This window comes from Solanum lycopersicum, chromosome 4 (assembly GCF_036512215.1).
Source record: "Solanum lycopersicum chromosome 4, SLM_r2.1".
Taxonomy (NCBI): Eukaryota; Viridiplantae; Streptophyta; class Magnoliopsida; order Solanales; family Solanaceae; genus Solanum; species Solanum lycopersicum.
In genome coordinates, this window is record NC_090803.1 from 1,881,010 (window position 1) to 1,900,394 (window position 19,385).

At 30.1% G+C, this 19,385-nt stretch overlaps 2 protein-coding genes across 4 annotated transcripts; one reads left to right on the forward strand and one right to left on the reverse strand.

Annotated features, from left to right (window-relative positions):
• Nucleotides 1-395: 395 nt before the first annotated feature.
• Nucleotides 396-9,307, reverse strand: LOC101249724 (sulfhydryl oxidase 2). Of its 3 annotated transcripts, none has more exons than XM_004236919.5 (12): nt 8,709-9,307; nt 7,660-7,684; nt 7,497-7,589; nt 6,527-6,702; nt 5,634-5,703; nt 5,464-5,532; nt 5,273-5,346; nt 5,033-5,186; nt 3,221-3,261; nt 1,413-1,559; nt 848-1,294; nt 396-658 (listed from the first exon to the last, which is right to left on the reverse strand). In XM_004236919.5, the coding sequence occupies exons 1-12, from the start codon at nt 8,933-8,935 to the stop codon at nt 637-639; spliced, it is 1,545 nt and encodes a 514-aa protein (XP_004236967.1). In that variant the 5' UTR covers nt 8,936-9,307; the 3' UTR covers nt 396-636. The 3 variants fall into 3 exon arrangements, with proteins under 3 accessions (XP_004236967.1, XP_010319395.1, XP_019068797.1); XM_010321093.4 differs by having other exon boundaries at nt 787-1,294; nt 8,709-9,293; XM_019213252.3 differs by lacking the exon at nt 396-658 and having other exon boundaries at nt 659-1,294; nt 8,709-9,293.
• A 3,599-nt stretch (nt 9,308-12,906) lies between these two features.
• LOC109120004 (uncharacterized) lies at nt 12,907-13,356 on the forward strand. Its single transcript, XM_019213360.1, has one exon. The coding sequence runs from the start codon at nt 12,907-12,909 to the stop codon at nt 13,354-13,356; it is 450 nt and encodes a 149-aa protein (XP_019068905.1).
• Nucleotides 13,357-19,385: the final 6,029 nt, after the last annotated feature.

The following is a 19,385-nucleotide window of genomic DNA, read 5'->3' on the forward strand; positions in this document are numbered from 1 at the left end:
ACCTGTAGGATGATATATTTTGCTTGTGTACAGCGCGCACAAAAAAAAAAGTAAAGACACTCACTTATTTTTCAAGAAAACATTTTGCTTCATAATCGAACACACCCGGAATGGCAAATCCACCAATGGATAGTGCCTCTAGGTCAACTCAAATATGCATGGGCAGAAAACAAGAATCTATGAAGTTCCTACTATCTCAACTCATAACCTGCAACATTTCAATTCCAGATACACCATTCTACACAATGCTAGCATACTTGACAGTCTCCACTTGTAAAATCAAAAGCGGAAAATCACAAAATGCAACACAACAAGAAGGTTGTTAGAGCGTAGCTTGCTCGAAGGAAGAAGCTAATCAAGACAGGGAAGAATCAAAGATCAGATGGAGAAAGGAGTAGCAGGGGGGTGAAAATGCAGGTTCTCAAAATAACAACTTTTGTGCAGTTACACTAGGAAGTAAAATCTGTACACTCCATTTGGGAAAATTAGGAAATGAAAAAGAAGTATGATTTAAAAATCTTTAGCAGTAGAGTTCCACATATGAATCATCTCAGTTTGTTTCCTACTTCGCGCCTCGTTTGACTTGTATCTGAAATTATACATACACCATGTGAAGATCTGTCCCGTTTAACACACTCAGTTCCAGCTTCTTCTTGGCCTGAAATGTTCGCGGAAGAGAAAAAACAATAAGACAGCAAGAATGTCAACCTCCAATGATCTCAAACTCCACCTCTTGAAAAATCTTTCAAAATTTGCTTTAAAATTATGTTGTTTTTGTTGTTATACCAACTTGAATGATGTCATAAGTAATAGTCATATATTCTTCAAAGAGTGTAGATGTTTATACTTCCGATTCTTTTGCTGAGAACGCCAAAAGCAAGCCAACGCTCCAAATGCACAGCTCGCAACTGCAATTGCCAATGCAGCTCCAAGTGGAACCACAACTGCATTTGTTGAAGCTACCAGCTCCTCATTAACTGTTTTTTCAGTCCCAACACCTGCTTGCAACTCTTTGTCCTTGTAGAGATTCACTAGCTCTTTCCCATAGTAACTAACCAGAAACTTAAAGACCTCATTCTCGTTCCAATCAATCTTACTGTTTTTATCGCTCGTTTTGCCTGGGCTGAGATAACATGAAGGACAAAGTTGCTTTGGAGGCCAAGTAACTTTGGGAAATTCAGGATCACCTGTTCCTAGTGATTCTTCATCTTTCATTAGTCGCTCATTAACTTGGTTGTGGGCACTCCACAACCAGAGGGCAAAATCACGCGCTTTCTTGAAAGGACTAGATACACTGGAATTACAAACATTTAAAACATACCAGTTACTACCAGCCTGGACGGTCAGATAAAAAAAATGTAATATTCAGAAAGATAAGTTGAGACACAAAAAGAACCTATTCGATGTTTTACCTTGAACACATGCCATGAAAGTGTTGCCTACATTCCTCACAGACGAAAAAGTTGTATATAAAATCACAGGTCGTTCTGAATGCCAAGTCACTTTCTCCATCCTCAACTCTGACAGAGAGCGAGTGTAATAACACCCACAAACCGCAACTGCAAAAGATATAAACATGTGGGTGAGAAGACTGCCAAAATAAATTAATACCATAACATCAGTTGATTAACTTTTGACATCCAATACCCTTTCCTACTATATCTATTTAGCAAAAAGCATTTACCATTGAACTAAATTTAACCACTTTTTTGGGTTGCTGCTTTACGTTCTGCTACTTATCAAAAGAAGATGCATAAAAGACAGTGGTAGAGGCCGGCAAGAAAGTAACAGACAATTTAAAAACGATACTTCGACCGTTTCAATCAACTGTATTACTTCAGGAGCACTGGTCAACCCATCACCTGCCAATTGAAGTTAATATTAACCCCACCCTCCCTCCCTGTCTGTGACCGAACCCACCTAATTGTCTATCTCCTTCTCATCGACTCTCTCAATGTTTAACAAAACCCTGGACCATACAGTAGCAGGTGCAAACTTCACGCTCTAGGTATTAAGGCTATCAATGAAGCAAAGTGCTTTGAATTCACAAGCATTTAAGAAGAAAATGAACCACAGTTTCCAGTTACAAGTGCTTTGGAGATTCGGGTCCACCTATAGATTATGTATCCACCATTTTAAGGTTTAAAATTTATCAGACTTCTACACCACAAGATTTCAACTTCGTCTGTAATTTACTATTTTAATTTTTTGCAAATCCTCTGCATCTTTGACAGTAGACTATTCTCAACGTGTGTGTCAGTCAGGGTTCCAAGGAATTCTACAGAGGACTTCGCAAGTAGAATGACAAAAATATAATTCTACATCCTTTCAAAAAAAGCTTTTATAACATTCATCTGTTTGGGAATTCCAACTATTTGCCATTGTAAAAAGTTTCGAGTTTGATAATAATTAAGAAAAGAAAAGTTAAGCAAATAATAATTTTTAATATGAAGAAACAAATATGGATTACATTCTTTAGGATGTCACAACATTTACAAAAGACGTCCTATGATTTTTCTCCTCAACTAAGTCACGTTCACTACACGTACATCAAAGTTCGAACCAGTGACGTGTGCATAACCCATACATCACAAGTTACGCTCTTACTACTAGACCAAAGCCTTGGGGGCAAGCGGGAGTTATTAGTAAATCCATGTCTTGGATTGAAATAATTGATCTTGTTTTGGTCCAACATCTCTTGTATATGGAATCACGACCAATTTTATATGGACTAAATCCACTAAATTTTACAGCCTTTCTACCTCCAAAAGGTAGGGGTAAGGACTAAGGCCCGAGTACACTCTACCATCTATCAAAGGCACATGGGGAGAACTCACCTCCGTTTTCTTGTCTTTTTTGAGATTTGAATCCTTGTCTCCCAGGATTTTCACCTCTTCATTGACTATCAGGACACACCCTTGGGTGCAAACCAACATCAGAAGTGAAAGATAAAATTCAACCATACATGTTGACATTTCAAATACCCTATCTGCCCCACTTAACCATTTAGGCCAACTGAACGTGCTTCATCTGACACTAACATTGAAAAAATAGCTTAAAGAAATCGATAGAATGCAAATCCTCAACTTTAACATCTCTGTGATGAATTATCTGGCTATGAGTCTATCTACTTTTCTATATTCTTCTAAACAACTTTTGTACAATCATAAAATCGTAAAAGTTTCACATATGAATAGAGAGTCCATGAATGATCCATTACCTGAAACCTCTGGTATCATTCTTGCTGCCACGACAATACATCTGCATGAAATAGATTGTCATAAATATTTCGGAAATGCTTTGCACGACACAGCAAAGCAAAATGCAGAATCTCCTTCAAGCTATTAATATGTAAAAAGATGGGAGTATCTTCATGCACAAGATAATTCCAGTTTTACAAATTCCACCAAAATAGTGGAACCACTAAGATATGTACAAGCTAAATCAAACTGAAAATTATTTATACATGTGGAGCACATCTCATCCAACTAACCCCTCTCCTTTCCCTATCTACCACCCACATCCCAAAAGAAAAATACTAAGGAAATGAAAAAGGACTTTAAACTGAAACACAAAAAAGGTTGGGCAAGCAAAAGGTTAGCGTTCTTATGCAGCCAATAGATAGTTAATGATTTTAAGTTCCCAGCCACAAAAGTATTTCAGAAACATTTTTCAGGATTCATTAACCTGCTCCGCCGAAGGACAATAAAGTTAACAATTTATTGTCTCGTAACACCATGATTTATAATGAACAGTAACTCCTATGTCATCAAACCTGTGTTTTCAGTATTAGTACTGTTAAGATTTATGCTTGAGTTATCCCAGAGAACTACAACTAGATTAAAAAATAATTAGTATAAGTACACTCCAATGGAAGCACTTGTAGATATAACGAGGGCTGCCCACACTCCTGTTAAATGTTAGGATATAGAAATAGTACTGTATCTACTTCCTAAAATAAAGAGACAATATATCTACTCAATTTATGGGGCACTCTTTCCACAGTAGAACATCCCAAAATATTTGCTCCATTTCAATGATAAAATTCTATATATTTTCTAAAACTAAAAGAATTCAAATTCATGTACCAAATCATTTTAAGACTTTGATGTGATATTTCATCTTTCCAATATCCTTTTCAGCCATTACCTAAACATTTTCTGCCCCATTCCCACTAATATAATTGCATAAGTAGAATTAATATTTAGAACTCCTTGTCCATTTAAATGTCATAAATAACAAGACATAAAGCAGAACTGCAGAAGAAATAAACGATAATATATGTTGCTGTTGTAGAAAAAAAAAGGTGGATATGAAGAAAACTGCTTTATGATTAAGGTGTATTTGATTGATCGATTGATTGTGTGACAATACAAGAACCTGTTTGGATTAGGTGATTGAAAGTCGTTGGTAAGCATCAAGTTCTAAGCACTTTTAGGTGTTGAACCTAATTTTATAAATAAGTAGTTACTTGTTTAGATCAAAGTAATAAACAATTAATGTGCTTGGTAAAAAGATATTGATTAGGGTTTCTCCATAAAAATGATTCAAAATGCCCCTAAAACTATTTATAAAATATACATACAATTTTTGGAAGTATTTCTACTTGAAAAAGGATGTACGTAGAGTACATAATAGAGATACAATTAAAGTTATGTTTTCGTAGTAGTATTTTGGAGATTACAAAGGTATTAAGAATAAAATTGTAGATGACACGGTCGAACCAAAAGTGCTTATAAGTTGTAAGATCATAAGGTGAGGGTGACCAACTTATGGCTTTTGACTTACTTTTAGATTTTAAACACCTTCGGTATTTACCAAACACATAGATAAGCCAAAAAGGGCTTATAAACTAGTTTATCTACCTTATAAGTTATAAGTTTAGCCAAACACCCTCTAAAGTTTCTAGCTCTACGATAGAGAACCCTCCACTTCCAGAAAAGGGCAATGTCCAACTTCAACTAAATAAAGAAATGAATAATGAACTCAGTAGGCATCATCTAAAATTAAAGGAACAAATTTATGTACTCACCCAATATCCACGAGGAACCTCTTTCCCACAAATTTGGTAATTTCCCAGTGCACCCTTTTTGCTGCAGCTGTCAGCTTCATTATTCGCTAGCAATATCTCCGAAGGACAAAGATTATCAAAGTCAACCAGTATATCTGCACTGCCCTTCCGACACCTAGCATAAAAATCCAAATTTAACAAGTCAATGAAAGGCAGGATATGCTTTTACAATTCACAGAAAACTGCAATGTAGGAGCTAACCTCTTAGAAGGATGATGAGCCACCAGAAGTTGAAGGAATTTTATAAGTGAAGCCCGAGTCCCTGATTTAATCATCTGCATTAGTTGAGGACCAAAGCCATTGAAACTAAGTCATGCAGACCAAAGTTAGCCATGAGAGAGAGGGAGGGAGAGAGAGAGAGAGAGACAGAGAGACAGAGAGTTAGTTTTTACTCTTTGGTCTAGAATGATGCCAAAGGCAGAAGACGTTGCCTCCTCAATGTCATATATAGCTTTGGCAATCTTCATAAGAAAAATTTTACAGCAGTGAGCGACACACATAAATGAACAGCTCAAATTAGTCAAACTAGAAATCAGAACAATATCATATGCTCTCCAATAACCTGGCCAGGATCCGAAAAGTTCCTCTGAAGATGCTCATTCTCATACTTCCCATCATCGAAGCCATATGAGCTGAAAGTTCAAAGTCAATGCAATGGGAAAAATAGTTGATTAAGTATAAAGCTAGAGTAAGACTCGGATGTGAAATTTTTTTTTAGAGTGAAAATGGAACAAACACTAACAAATGCTTATCTTCTAATTTCAAGAGTCCAACTCAAGTCCCATACAACATCAGCCTATGTGGTGAGAATTTAGGATATGAACTCAGTAAAATACAACATAGAGTTGATTCTTTTGGTAAATTTAAGCTACGGGAGAAGACCAAACAACATAGAAGTTTAACCATGTCAGAGGAATTGTTTGTGCAGTACATAATTCATAAACTCCGCCTGAGCTCTATGTGACACTTCCGTACAATACATATTTTACAGCTGATACAACATTAAGAAAAAGTCACATGGAACTGACTTTTATACTTGTCAAACAATTCTTTACCTTTTTATCCTTAAAACCCGAAAGTAACTTATCAGCCTTGCAGGCTCTCTATGGCTGATTAAGTATTTAAGGAACCCTTCTTACTGGATATTTCTATGATGTCAACGGCAATTACTATTAGAGATAATATAGTTTAAACAGTTCTTTTAACAACCATAATAGCTTAAGATAGCACACTTTATTTTTAACAACTAACCTCTCTAGATCCCAACGACCCAAAAAAAGGAAGCTCAATCGAATTATTAAGACAGATAAGTGATCTAATTTTCAAAATTATTACTTCGTTACAGTAGCTACCACAAACACAATCAGTTTAAGAGCTTTCAACACCATAAGACAATTAACTTTAGGAAATTACTTCACCAATAACTACAAAACCTATAAAGGAGATCATATATACCTTCCCAGTTGTTTGTTGATCCAACCTAGAAGGATGTCAGCTGTGCGTCCTCTTTCAATGGTGAGTATTTCATTATTTTCTTGTTTTGGATCCCAACCAACTAACTTCTTAGGAGGTCCCCAGAGAAGCATTGGGTAATACTTCACAGAGAACTTATCACAAAGATTAGAATTTATCTGTGCTGCCAAAAAGATGAAATAAGAGGAAAAATCAGTTAGGGGTATCATGTATGGTAAGAAAAAAGGTCTCTTAATAGAGTGAAAAAAGAAAGGCTAATGACAAGAGAAAGAAATATTGAAGAAATAAATTAGAGATATCAAGCAGTAAGCACATTAAAAACTCACTACAGGAGTGAAACTGTAACAACATGAAATGATTAAAAAACAAGAATCCCCAATCAACGCGATATTGACTGAGCCCACCCGAACAAATTTAAATGACAAGAGCAGAAAAATAAAGAAAGAAATGATTAACTTATATCAAAAGACTGACTGATTTTTTTTATTTTTTTAATGAGTGACTGATTAAACTCGTCTCTTGTGGCAAAAGATATTACTCATTTGGATAACTACAACACCATTCGAATAGCTTCGAATTGTCTTGTTATTGGTCCTTGCAGACTGATCTACACTCTCTTCTTTGTGGAGGGTGGGAAGTCCTCCCAGAGATGCAGACAGAGAGACTACGACCTCAAGGTAATTTCCACTATAATTTTCAGACATTCAAAATGGTGAATAAGAGGGAAAAAGAGAGCACAATCCATGGATTACAGTTGCAACTACAAAGTTTGCAAAAAGAACATCAGAGAAGGATGAACAGTTCTTATAAATCACAGTAACCACTAGGAAAAAAAAAGAGAAAATGTAATACACTTACTGACCATTGACAAAATCTAATTAAAAAGAGGAGACTGTACACAAATAGTGGAGTAAGTAATTTCTGGAAGCATAAATAAAGCATAGAGTAATACCTTTAATGCACAGTCTACCCTCGTCATCAATATGAGCCCTGGATGACTGGCATCTGCTCCATTGAAGAGTCTCGCAACCTTCTCATATTGTGGCTGCAAAAGTATTGCCTCATTATTAGAAATATCACAATGGAAGTTCATATAATAAGTAGCAGATTCATACCTTATAATTTCTGCAAGCAGGGCACCTACAAGACGAATAAAAGAGCTTTAAGTGGGAATCACATGGATGCAAACTTGGTTCAAAATAATATATTACAAACTTAAGATAGAAGTTGAACGCCTATGGAGAAGTTGATCAAATTATTGGTCAGAACACACCAATGGGACAAGTATAGGCAACATCTTACTCCTACCAAGCTTCTCTTACTCCTACCATGTAACAAGCTTCTCTTACTCCTACCATGTAAAACTTTTTCGTCATTACAATGTCTATATTCAGACTACTCAAACTTTATAGGGCACAAACCGAATCCAAATACTCAGATCCAAAAAGCTACGATCTTTATAATTCCCTCCCTCTCAGTACATGGTTCCCCAAAGATCCTCTTAACATGTCCAGCAACCAAAACCAAGACAAGGAAGAAAGAAGTTTGCCTCATGAAATGAAATGTGTCATTCCAAAACTTCTCTTCTCCCAACAACTATTGAAATTAACATTTTTCTGTTCTTTGAATACATATAAACATGTTAAAACCACAGCACCAGCAATTTTCTCTCCAACTATGAATGTTTTTCACTTTCCAATTTGGATCTTCACTGGTTTTTCCAATAGGACCCATGATCATTTGAACAATGTCCCGCATTCTATTTTATTATCAATCAAACCCCTTTGCGTTTTTTTCTTTTTGTTATCAATGAACTTAGATGTCTCGTATTTCTCGAAAAAAGCCTATTGGACAACCAAGCTGGAACTAAAATCACGTGAGATAAGGGTTCAAATACCTTATGTGGTAAAACAAGCTAGGCCACTTTACTCCCATATACAAGATTTATGGCCAGATTTACCCAGTATCCCCACCACTAAGACATAGATAACCATGAGTACAGTCAACCCAAGTTCCTCAGCACACCACAGGGTATAAACAAAACTAATTTAGGCCTAAAGGGGTTGTTACAATTGACAAGATTACATAAAGCAATAACCAAAAAACTTCTAATTTTCAAAAAATCAGCAAAACCCATTGACAAAAAAAGGTAAAAATAACTAACCAGTGTGCAAAAAATTCAACAATAGCATAAGGTGCAGGAGTCTCTTTGAGTACTGAATCAAAGTTGGTGGCGTTTAATTCAACAGCAAAGTCAGGCTTTTCACCATCTTGCCCACTAATCGCCCGAAGAATCACCCGCTGCGATCCGTTCGAAACCGAAACCGAAACCGATTGTTCCAAGATTGACACTAATAGAGCAAAAATGAGCAAAAATATTGAACAAGACATGGCCAAGATTCAGTAAAAAGGAAAAGGGTGTCTATAGAAATGGATTTTCGAAGTTTCTGAGCTGAGAAAATCGATCTGAATTTGGTAATTTGGGTTAAAGAATCGATTTTTTTTTAGGACAGAGGAACAGCTTTACCTAACTCACTACTGTCCCTTTGCCCTCATAGGAATTTTCCTTAGAATTTTTTTTTAGGGCTCTCTTATGTGGTATATGCATTAGGGTTTTTTTTTTAAAAAATGGTAATGTTCGGATCGACTCTCGTATATCTCGATTAATTTAGGAAAATGAGAAATAAATATGTGTCCTTTTTTCCAACACTTTCTTGTAGGAAACTTTAAAGAAGTTGAGGAGTCGATCAGGTGATTTATCATAGTTTTTATGTGAGTTAATAAAGTAGTTTGATATTTTATTCTGATAAGATTTTAAGCTAATAATAACACAAATAAAGACAAATTAAGATTGGAATACTATCTATACTATGGTATACATTGAATAAATTTAATTGTTTTTGACAATCTATTGATAATATAACAACTATTTCACTATATATATAATATATATGTATCCCACCTATAAAAGAATAAATTTTGTTGTATTTGTTTTAACGAATTCATTAATATTTGAGGGGGGAAAATTATTTATGTCTCTGTTAAGATTTCAACTCATCTATGTTATTTTTGTGTGAGAAAAAGACTCATCCATATCATTATTTTGTTAACTAAAATATAGAAAAAAAAATTATATTTGGAGAGTAAAATAGAGTTTAGGGTTGGAGGTGCTCTTATATTTAGTCTCTCAATAAACGGAAAATATTATAGTGATACAAAAATTATGCTCGACACTTTTTTTATTTTTTGCTCTAAAATATCAAGAAACTTCTTTTCAAATCACCATCACTAACATGTTCAATTTTTTATCTGACGACTAGTCTAATTAACTTTTATAATCAATCAGTAATCACGATTAATCACTATTTTTCGTGACTTATAAACTAGTGGTATCTTTCGAAATACTTGTTTTTTTTTAAGATAAATGCATAAACATATTCATTGCTGTCACTTAGCTTTAGTACTATCAATTACCAACATCTTCCACAAATAAGCAAAGAAATAAGTTAACCATCTTTTTCCATATCACTACATCCACTATCAAAGTATTTGAATTTTTTATACGAGCTATAACCATTTATTTATTAAAATACGTTTCGAAATTAATGAGTTAGCTTATTGACATGTACTGGATGAAATGTTATGCACGAATTAAGTTATCACACGACTTTTAGTGATGATATTCAAACACTTGATTCAGTCATCTTCGAAGTGTGTTTTGATAAGTAGTTAATGTAGTTCAGTTAAATGTGTTTTGAATAACACAAGCATTGCATGGTTGAGAATTGAGATATTGAACTTGTAAATTAAAGACATGTTTTTGAAAATTATCTCTATAATTACACTATGTTTTTGAATTGAATGAAACTGATATTTTTCATCTTGAATTTATTTATGTTGTCGTTACAAGGCCTACACATGATGAGATAGGTTTTGAATTCTTGAGAACTGTAATTGGTGATCTTTTTCAATTTTTTATGCTCGTTCGATAAGAAATTTTGAAAAGAATTGTATTTTTTATTCATTTATAAGCTACTTTAGTGATTCTTTATTTGTTTTGTACTAAGTGGAAGATGAGTTTGAAGATTAGGAAAAGCTTAGTTTTGTACCAAATCCTTTGAGAATATTTTTTTTTTTTTTAGTATTCGTAGAAGAGTATGTATATCTTTGATCTGTTTCATAAAGAATTTTATATTTTATTTATTTTAATTTATGTGAAAATAGTGTACAAATATTAAAATACATATTTGAAAACTATACCAAAAATCATACAAGTTAATACAAGCTAAAGTAATTAACAAAATATTATTTTTGACTGATTCCCGAACAACATCTTCACATAAAATAAGATCAACAGAATATATATTTATTCAAAAATAATTTCACTTTAATAAGAAGATCTATGACTATATAACTTTATTTTGCTTAATTGACACGATATTAACAAAAAAATCCATAATAAAATAAATATCGCTACATAAATTGAGACGAAAACCGAAAATGTGTATTTAAGAAATAAGGAAGGATGGCAAAAGCGTGTTTTACAAGAAGAAACAGCCAATAATGAGCCAAATTAGTCACATCATTAAGTTTAGCGTGAAGTATATTGATTGTGTGCTCCAAAATGCATTAATTAATTAATTAATTATATTTCCTTCAATTTAATTTATTTATCTAATTAAATTTAATATATGATTATAAACTAGAGATACATGAAATTAAAATTAAGAAATTGTTATAAAAAATACATTTCTTGTTTGGTTGTATAAATATTTTTGACGTTATTTTTTTAATTTGACATGTGAAGCAATTTAATTAGGTACTATCATCTTTTATAAGGTTAGTAATCATTAGTAATTGTATTGGGGATTTATCTATAATTACTCTATTCAAATTGTTTATTATAAGCATTTTATACAAAATTTAAATTAATTTTAGGATTTTAACAATCAAACTCCATGCATTAATTAAAACAAATATAATAAACTTCTAGATTAGAGTTTCAATATTTCCACTGTTATACATTAATTAAAACAACTTCTTTTTAATCTAATTCTCACTTTTTAAAATAGCGTCTTTTTTTTTCTAGAAACCTTTTTTTTTTAAATCATAATTTAGATATGGTCAAAATAATTATTCTGATTCTAGAAATATATGCATAGACTAGTATAATTGTTCATGTTCTTTTTTTTAGTGTGTTCTAAGACCTTGTCAAAAAAAAATAGGAGAAGAACTTGTTAGTTATTTAATCATTTGATGATTTTTTTAAAAATTATTTATTTATTTATTTTGTTTTTAAAAAGATGGTTTTTTTGAGTCTTTATAAATTCTTGGTTTTTTTCACATGATATGTTATTTAAGACTATAAAATTAAAATAAATGAATAATATATTTTATTATTTTAATTTCAAATCACGAGATTTAGAAAATTGTATATAACACAACCATATATTTTTGAAGGCACATATATAACTCTTCTTTTTAACCGTTATAAATACATTTTTTTAATCAAAAAATTCAGATTTGTGTCTTGAGTAAAAAAAATTCTTGATACGAAACGCTATCCTCCAAGGAACTTTAATTTTAATTTGATGTGTTATAATCTTTGGTTTGACTTTTCATGATTTGATGAGGAAATCACTATCTTGGAATGATGGGTTCTAATTAAAAAAAAATTATAGTCGTACCCTCTGATATCATATTTTTATTACATGTATTTAAAAATATGTTCTTAAAGACAATAATAATTACGTAAGTATTTTTTTTTCATATACTTTTATTTGTCTTGTTTGGATTCAGCATAATCATTAAAAAAAAAATTGACATGAGTTTTTTAGTATACAACCTCTATTAATTGATATTTAATATTATTAGATCTTGAAAAATAATTTGGAGAATAAGTAATAGTGTGAAGGATAAAACATGAAAATAATTTTAAAAAATTTAATACGATTAAAAACGGCAAGTAAAACGTGAAAATCCTTTTAAAATCTCGACAAATAAAAGTAAATTATGGGAGTATTAATTTATAAAAAGATAATTTTATTAAAAAGTTATCATATTAATTATTATTTTAGGAATGGAAGATTATAAATAGATAAATAAAAATGAATAAAATAAATCTTTAATTAAAAATATTTTAAATAATATATAAAATCAAGTAATATATAACGGAACGAGTAACGTTTTTCTAAATCAATAGCGAAAAAACGCGCACCAAATCAAGTTGGCTGCTTCACGCGGATATATATGCTTCACACCTTATTGCTAAAAGACTATAATACCCTCACATGAAACCAATATCTATATATATACATATATCTAAGTTTTACAAAAATTAAACACTCATTCTTCAACACAAAATGTCAATAACAATATCAACTTCTTCTCTACTTCTTCCTTTACAATTTTCACCAAAAAGAAGGTCATCGAAAGCTTCGATAAGAACTCCGACGTTGGCAATAAGAAGAGAAGCACATGATCAAAACTACAACTCTAATGATTTTCATCGTGTAGACGAGAACTTAATAGTCCTTCGAAAGAGAATCCATGAGATGAAGATGGTAGAGACGAATCACGAGCCTCCTATTGAATGGATGGCTTGGGAGAAGAGTCTTTATATGGATTACGACTCGAATATTTGTGAGTTAATGGGATTATTGCAAGCCCAATTGATGGACACAAGGCCAAGCTTGGTTTTGGGTATGGTTGGGCTCATTGCATTAAGTGTGCCCACTTCAACTATTGTGGTTTTGTTTCATTTGTTAGAGTTAGCAAAAGCGATTTTGGCTAATGGATTACATATTCCTTAAATAACCTCATATGAAAGCTGATTCAGATATTACGATAAAAAAAATGCTTTTATAATGGCTTCTTAGGATTTTTTAGGGCTAGCATTCCATGTTGAAGACTAAAGTTCTTTTTATATGTACATTGATACTACAAGCATTAATTAGGATTCTTTTTTTAAAAAAAAAAAAAACTATTTTTTTCATTCTTTATTCAAATATTGATTTGTATGTGTAAACTCTACATAATTTGGGAATTTAATAATGCTTCTTATTTGTTGTATAGTTAGAAGGAGAACTTTTATATTAATATTGTTTGTATAGCTAAATATATCTCTTTGTAAACACTTTTTTTCTGATATAACTATATGATATTCAATATTGATATCGTAATAATTATTTTTGACTTGACAAATAAGAAGAGAAAATAAAATAAAAAGAGCAGCAATTTAATTTTTGTATGATGCCATTTATAATATTTGTTTGGGTATAATAGTTGCTCTTTTGTAGCCAAAATTTTATGAAAAGAATGGTGTGATTAAATTGAAGATCATTCTGAAGAATGTATATGGTCGATATTTTAGTAATTTTTCTTTTAACCATGAAAACAATATTACTATACTTTTTTTAAAAGGAAAACTATTTAAATAATGAGTTAGTTTAAATTGTAAATTTATGATAAATTTTATAATTTGTTATAACAAATTACTTATTTCCAAATATGGTGCAGACAGATCGTTTTTTTTTTTTTTTTTTTGTTTTTTCAGATCGTTTGATTAAACAAGGTAAATAGTAGGGCTTTTGATTTACCGTCAAACTCTTGATTTGTCATCAAATTATCTTTTCAAAATAAAAAACAGAGGTTCAATCACATCAATTTCACATATAATAATATAATTTTTTTAATTGTAACCTCACATGTCAATTGTTTTAACTTATGTATCACGTAAAGTTATTAAATCTATTAAACATATAAAAAAACGATTTAGCATTTCATTAACGATTAATACGTTTTTATTAAATAATTTATAAGAAAAATATAATTTTACACATAAAACACAATTATTGAACGTGATTTATGTGTAAAGAGTAGGAACAATATCATAATTTTAATAATCTATAAGAAAAACATAATTTTACTCATAAAACGCTATCATTGAATCGATTTATGTATGAAGTGTAGGGTGTAATTTCAATAATCTATAAGAAAACATAATTTTACTCATAAAACGTTGTCATTGAAAGCGATTTATATGTAAAGAGTTGGGGTGATATCGTAATTTTATTAATCTATAAGAAAAATATAATTTTACTCATAAAATGCTATCAATGAACGTGATTTATGTATAAAGAGTAGGGGTAATATATTAAATTTAATAATTTGTAAGAAAATGATAATTTTACTCATAAAATGCCATCACGGAACGCGATTTATGTGTAAAGAGTAGGGGCAATAGCGTAATTTTAACAATTTATAAGAATAAACATAATTTTACTCATAAAACGCTATAGTTGAATGCGATTTATGTGTAAAGAGTAGGGGCAATATCGTAATTTCAATAATCTATAAGAAAAAATATAATTTTACTCGCAAAACGCTATCACTGAACGCGATTTATGTATGAAGAGTGGGGGTAATATAGTAATTTCAACAATTTGTAAGAAAAAAATAATTTTACTCTAAAACGATATTACTGAATGCGATTTATGTGTAAAGAGTAAGGGCAATATCGTCATTTCAACAATTTATAAGAATAAACATAATTTTACTCGTAAAATGCTATCACTGAACGCTTGTATAAAGAGTATGGGTAATATAGTAATTTCAATAATTTAAAAGACGAAACATAATTTTACTCATAAAATACTTTCTTTTGTATATGTATAACGAAATTATACAACTATTTTTTTTTTCTTTTGTACATATATAATAAAATATACATATTTAATTTTACTATAAAACGCAATTTTATAAATTATAACTATATAAAGCATATAAATATAATTTTTGTGTTTAGTTGGTTATACGTAAAAGTTACTCTTTTTATTATTATCGAAATTTGCACCTATTATTATACTACTAGGTGCACCCCTTGCCAATTCTTTGAGTCCTTATAGCTCTCGTGAGTCGTGATCACTAATATTGAGAGCTTTCTCTGACCATGACAACTCATTACGTTGAAAATGGAATATAAATCGATGGTAAAATTAATTTATTGACACATTAAAATTTATATTTACCGATTTATTGGTATGAAAATGTATTATTTAATTTTTTATTGGATAAATTATTAATCGTAAAAAATTATTCCTTTCATATATTTTTAATTGTCATAATTTTTTTTAGAGTAAACTAATAAGAATTTTGATTAAATTTTATGATATATTTTTTATCTTATTGATATGCAAAAACCGACAAGTTATAATATTTTTTATATAGTTTTTGAATATTATAATATTTTGTTTAAAATATCGAATTAAATTAATCTAATTTTAATTTAAAAATTAGTCAAGTTGACTTTAGAAAAGCACAACTTAACAATTAAAAGGGGAAAAAAAGTATTTGCTTACATTATTACCCCTTAGTATATAAAATGCATATTATTAATCCTAAATACTTATTTAATATTTTGTCCCTTTTTATATGTTTGATATATAAATGTGAGTTGGATTTCTTATTAGTATGCAAGCATTATAGCAAATAAAAATTATTAATTACCATTAAAAATAAATATTTATAGCTACGATTTATCTATTCACACGTATACAACTTTGTTTGCAAGCCCCACCATATATACAAATAAATTTTATATAAATACCTAAAATTGTTTATTGCAATTTTTTTAAAATTGTAGCCATGATTCATAATTATACGAGACTATAGCTGTATATCTATTTAACATATATACAACTTTTTTTTAATAATATCTTCTTTAATTTATTATTATTTATTACTCACATTTTTTTTGTTAAAATTATATATTCAAGATAGATGCACAATCTCACGTGATAATAATATTTGAACGTGAATGCACATTTTGGTATTAACACTTTTGTGGATAATATCAAAGTATTTTTGCTCCGAAAATATAATTGTAAATAAATATTACTTTAACTTAATTCAATATTAAATATATTTTATACATATGGTAGGTCTGCCCTAAAAAGATGAAATAGTAGAAAAATTAAGGTATAAATTATATTCAGAAAAAAAAAAGTAAAATAGATTTTATAATTAGAAAAATAGATATGATTAAACATAACTTCAACATTATTCAATTCCATTTTTAAAAAATAAATAGTATTTAATTTTCATAACAAATATAGTTAGACTTTGAATCACAAAGTGAGTCCAACCCTCAAAAACATAAATGGTTATCTTATCTTATCAATAGAAAATATAAAAAGGTTTTTAGTTGTTAGTAATAGACTTAAAGATTCTTTAATATTATTTAGTTCCTCTAATTCAGCACTAATTTATATTGTTAATGCATTTGCATATCTATATATACTTCCTTTATATCAATTTATCTGACATAGTTATAATTTCGAGATCCAACAAGTTATATATTCTTTCTTGTTGATTGATTTTGTTAGTGCCACATTCTGGATTTAGTCATGTCAATTCGCGTTTCCTTCTTGCTCGTCTCATTGCCTCACATAATATATCGGTACACTTCATTTATCTTAGTGAGTTTAATCAAGAAATAAAGTTGAAATCACGAAAATAAAAAAATCACTGGTAAAAGTACTTTTTCTTCAAATAAATCTTATATTTAAATTAATCGAACCAATTAATTCTGAATATTATATGATTATATCACCTAAAATTATCTTTATGAGAAGTTTAAATGACTAACTAATTCTCAATTCCTATATCAACAAAGATTACTTGAGGAAGAAAAATTAAGAAAATTTATGGAAATCCCAGAACTCAAACAAGGCAAATATGTGACGGAGGCAAAAGGTTCTTTGCCAAATTTTGGTATCGTAACAATGATTTCGATCAAAATTCGTTTATATTTGAGACTTTTTTCCTTTAAAAGATCATCTTCCTTCTCTGTAGTTATTTTTTAATTATAAATAGTAAATATGTTGGAACTTAAAATATATATATATATTTTTTGTCTTAGCTCATTCTTTCATAATACTAATCTCATTACACACTATAATAATATTTTTCCACAACACAAAAAGAAAGAAACAAACATTTTGAAATGCATAAACACCAACAAGTGTCCAGACAATGTTCTAAGTTTTTTTCATATTTATGCTCGAATTCGACATCTTTAAATACAGATAAAGCAATTTCTGCATCACAACTTAAATCGATATCTTTCATCATTACTAACGAATGTGAAATTCATCTATATCAAAACCTTATTATACCCTACTTTTGTCTATTTAATTGCAAGACATCATTTATTATTCCTAACTATAAGTCATCTATCAAACACACAAATATATAAGTAAAAGAACAAAAAATAAACTGCCACATTTACTTAATTGTTCCAACTTATGGGCTACACACACACACACATATATATATATTAATATGTGGACTATACACAAATGAAGTGTAGCATTATACAATATGATGTGTCAATATTTAATGGGCTTGTTGAATGAATTATTGGAGAACTTAGATATTTTTTGTTGAAATAAATGGAGAAAACATATACTTGTCCACTTACATTATCCTCATCTTTCCTAAAATATTGTTATCACTTTAATCTCAAATAAATAATTAATTCAGCCTATTAAATGTAGCCAAATCATATTGTATAATCCCACACTTCATTTGGGTATAGTCCATATATTTTTCATCATCTGAATTTTTTTTTTGACGTTGCGTCGATATAATAATAATTATAGATTTGAACACGTAAATTTATAATACGATCAATTTAATGTTAAAAATCTTAAAAGGTTGAATTATTTGAAATTTTAATGTAAACATAGCTAAGTATGTTCATATATTTTCATAATAATGGCTCTATCTAGCTGGTTATTGACTGTAAGAATCTTTTGAACTATAGTTTATAAATTTTATATAGGGATAATGTACAAGTACCCCCTCAATCTATGTCCGAAATTTCAGAGACACACTTATTCTATACTAAGGCCCTATTACCCTCCTGAACTTATTTTACTAATAATTTTCTATCCCTTTTCGACCTATGTGGCATTATCTTGTGGGCCCAATGCTGGTTGATTTTTTCTTTCAAATTAGTGTCATGTAGGCTGAAAAAAGGTAAAAAGTTACTTATAAAATAAGTTCAAGAGGGTAATAAAACCTTAATATAATATAAGTGTGTCTTTGAGATTTGTGGCATAGGTTGAGGGAATACTCATACATTTTTCCTTTTATATATGTATAAAATCAACAATCCCAATCACCATTAGTGAACAAGAACTATATAAATTAGAAGTGACTTAAGATACAAGAAAATGAACACTTGGCACTTTTGTATGAAAAGACATGTCCTTGGTCTTCAACATGATATGTTTTTAGTTTCTTGTATAAGTTAGATTTTTTTTAGTTTGATTGAAGATTGATCCAAAAAAAAAGGTCAAATACATAAGCAGATTTTTAAATTTGTTGGGTTTTTTTTCTCAGGTACTTTAACTACGTCATTTTCCTATTGAATCATTGAACCCCATAATTTGTTCCGTTTAAACAAACACCGTTGTCTGATATGGAACCAGATTTGTGAGGGGCATTGATAGAGGATACATATGTTGTTTCTCAAATCATTAGTCCAATTAATAGTGAAAATGTTTGAGAATAATTGTGTTTTACTTAAGTCATTTGAACACAATAGAAAACAAATGAGACTAACACGGTTTGTCTTCATTCCTTCAATCAAAATTATTACAATTTGAACACAATTGAAGACATTTACAATAGAAAAGCTGATCAAAATCAAACAACAGTGTTTTAAAGGAACAAATTATGGGTGGTTCAATGACTCAATTGAAAAATGACGCAGTTGAGGTACCTGAGAGAAAAAACCCAACAAGTTTAAGGATTTGTTTATGTATTTGGCCAA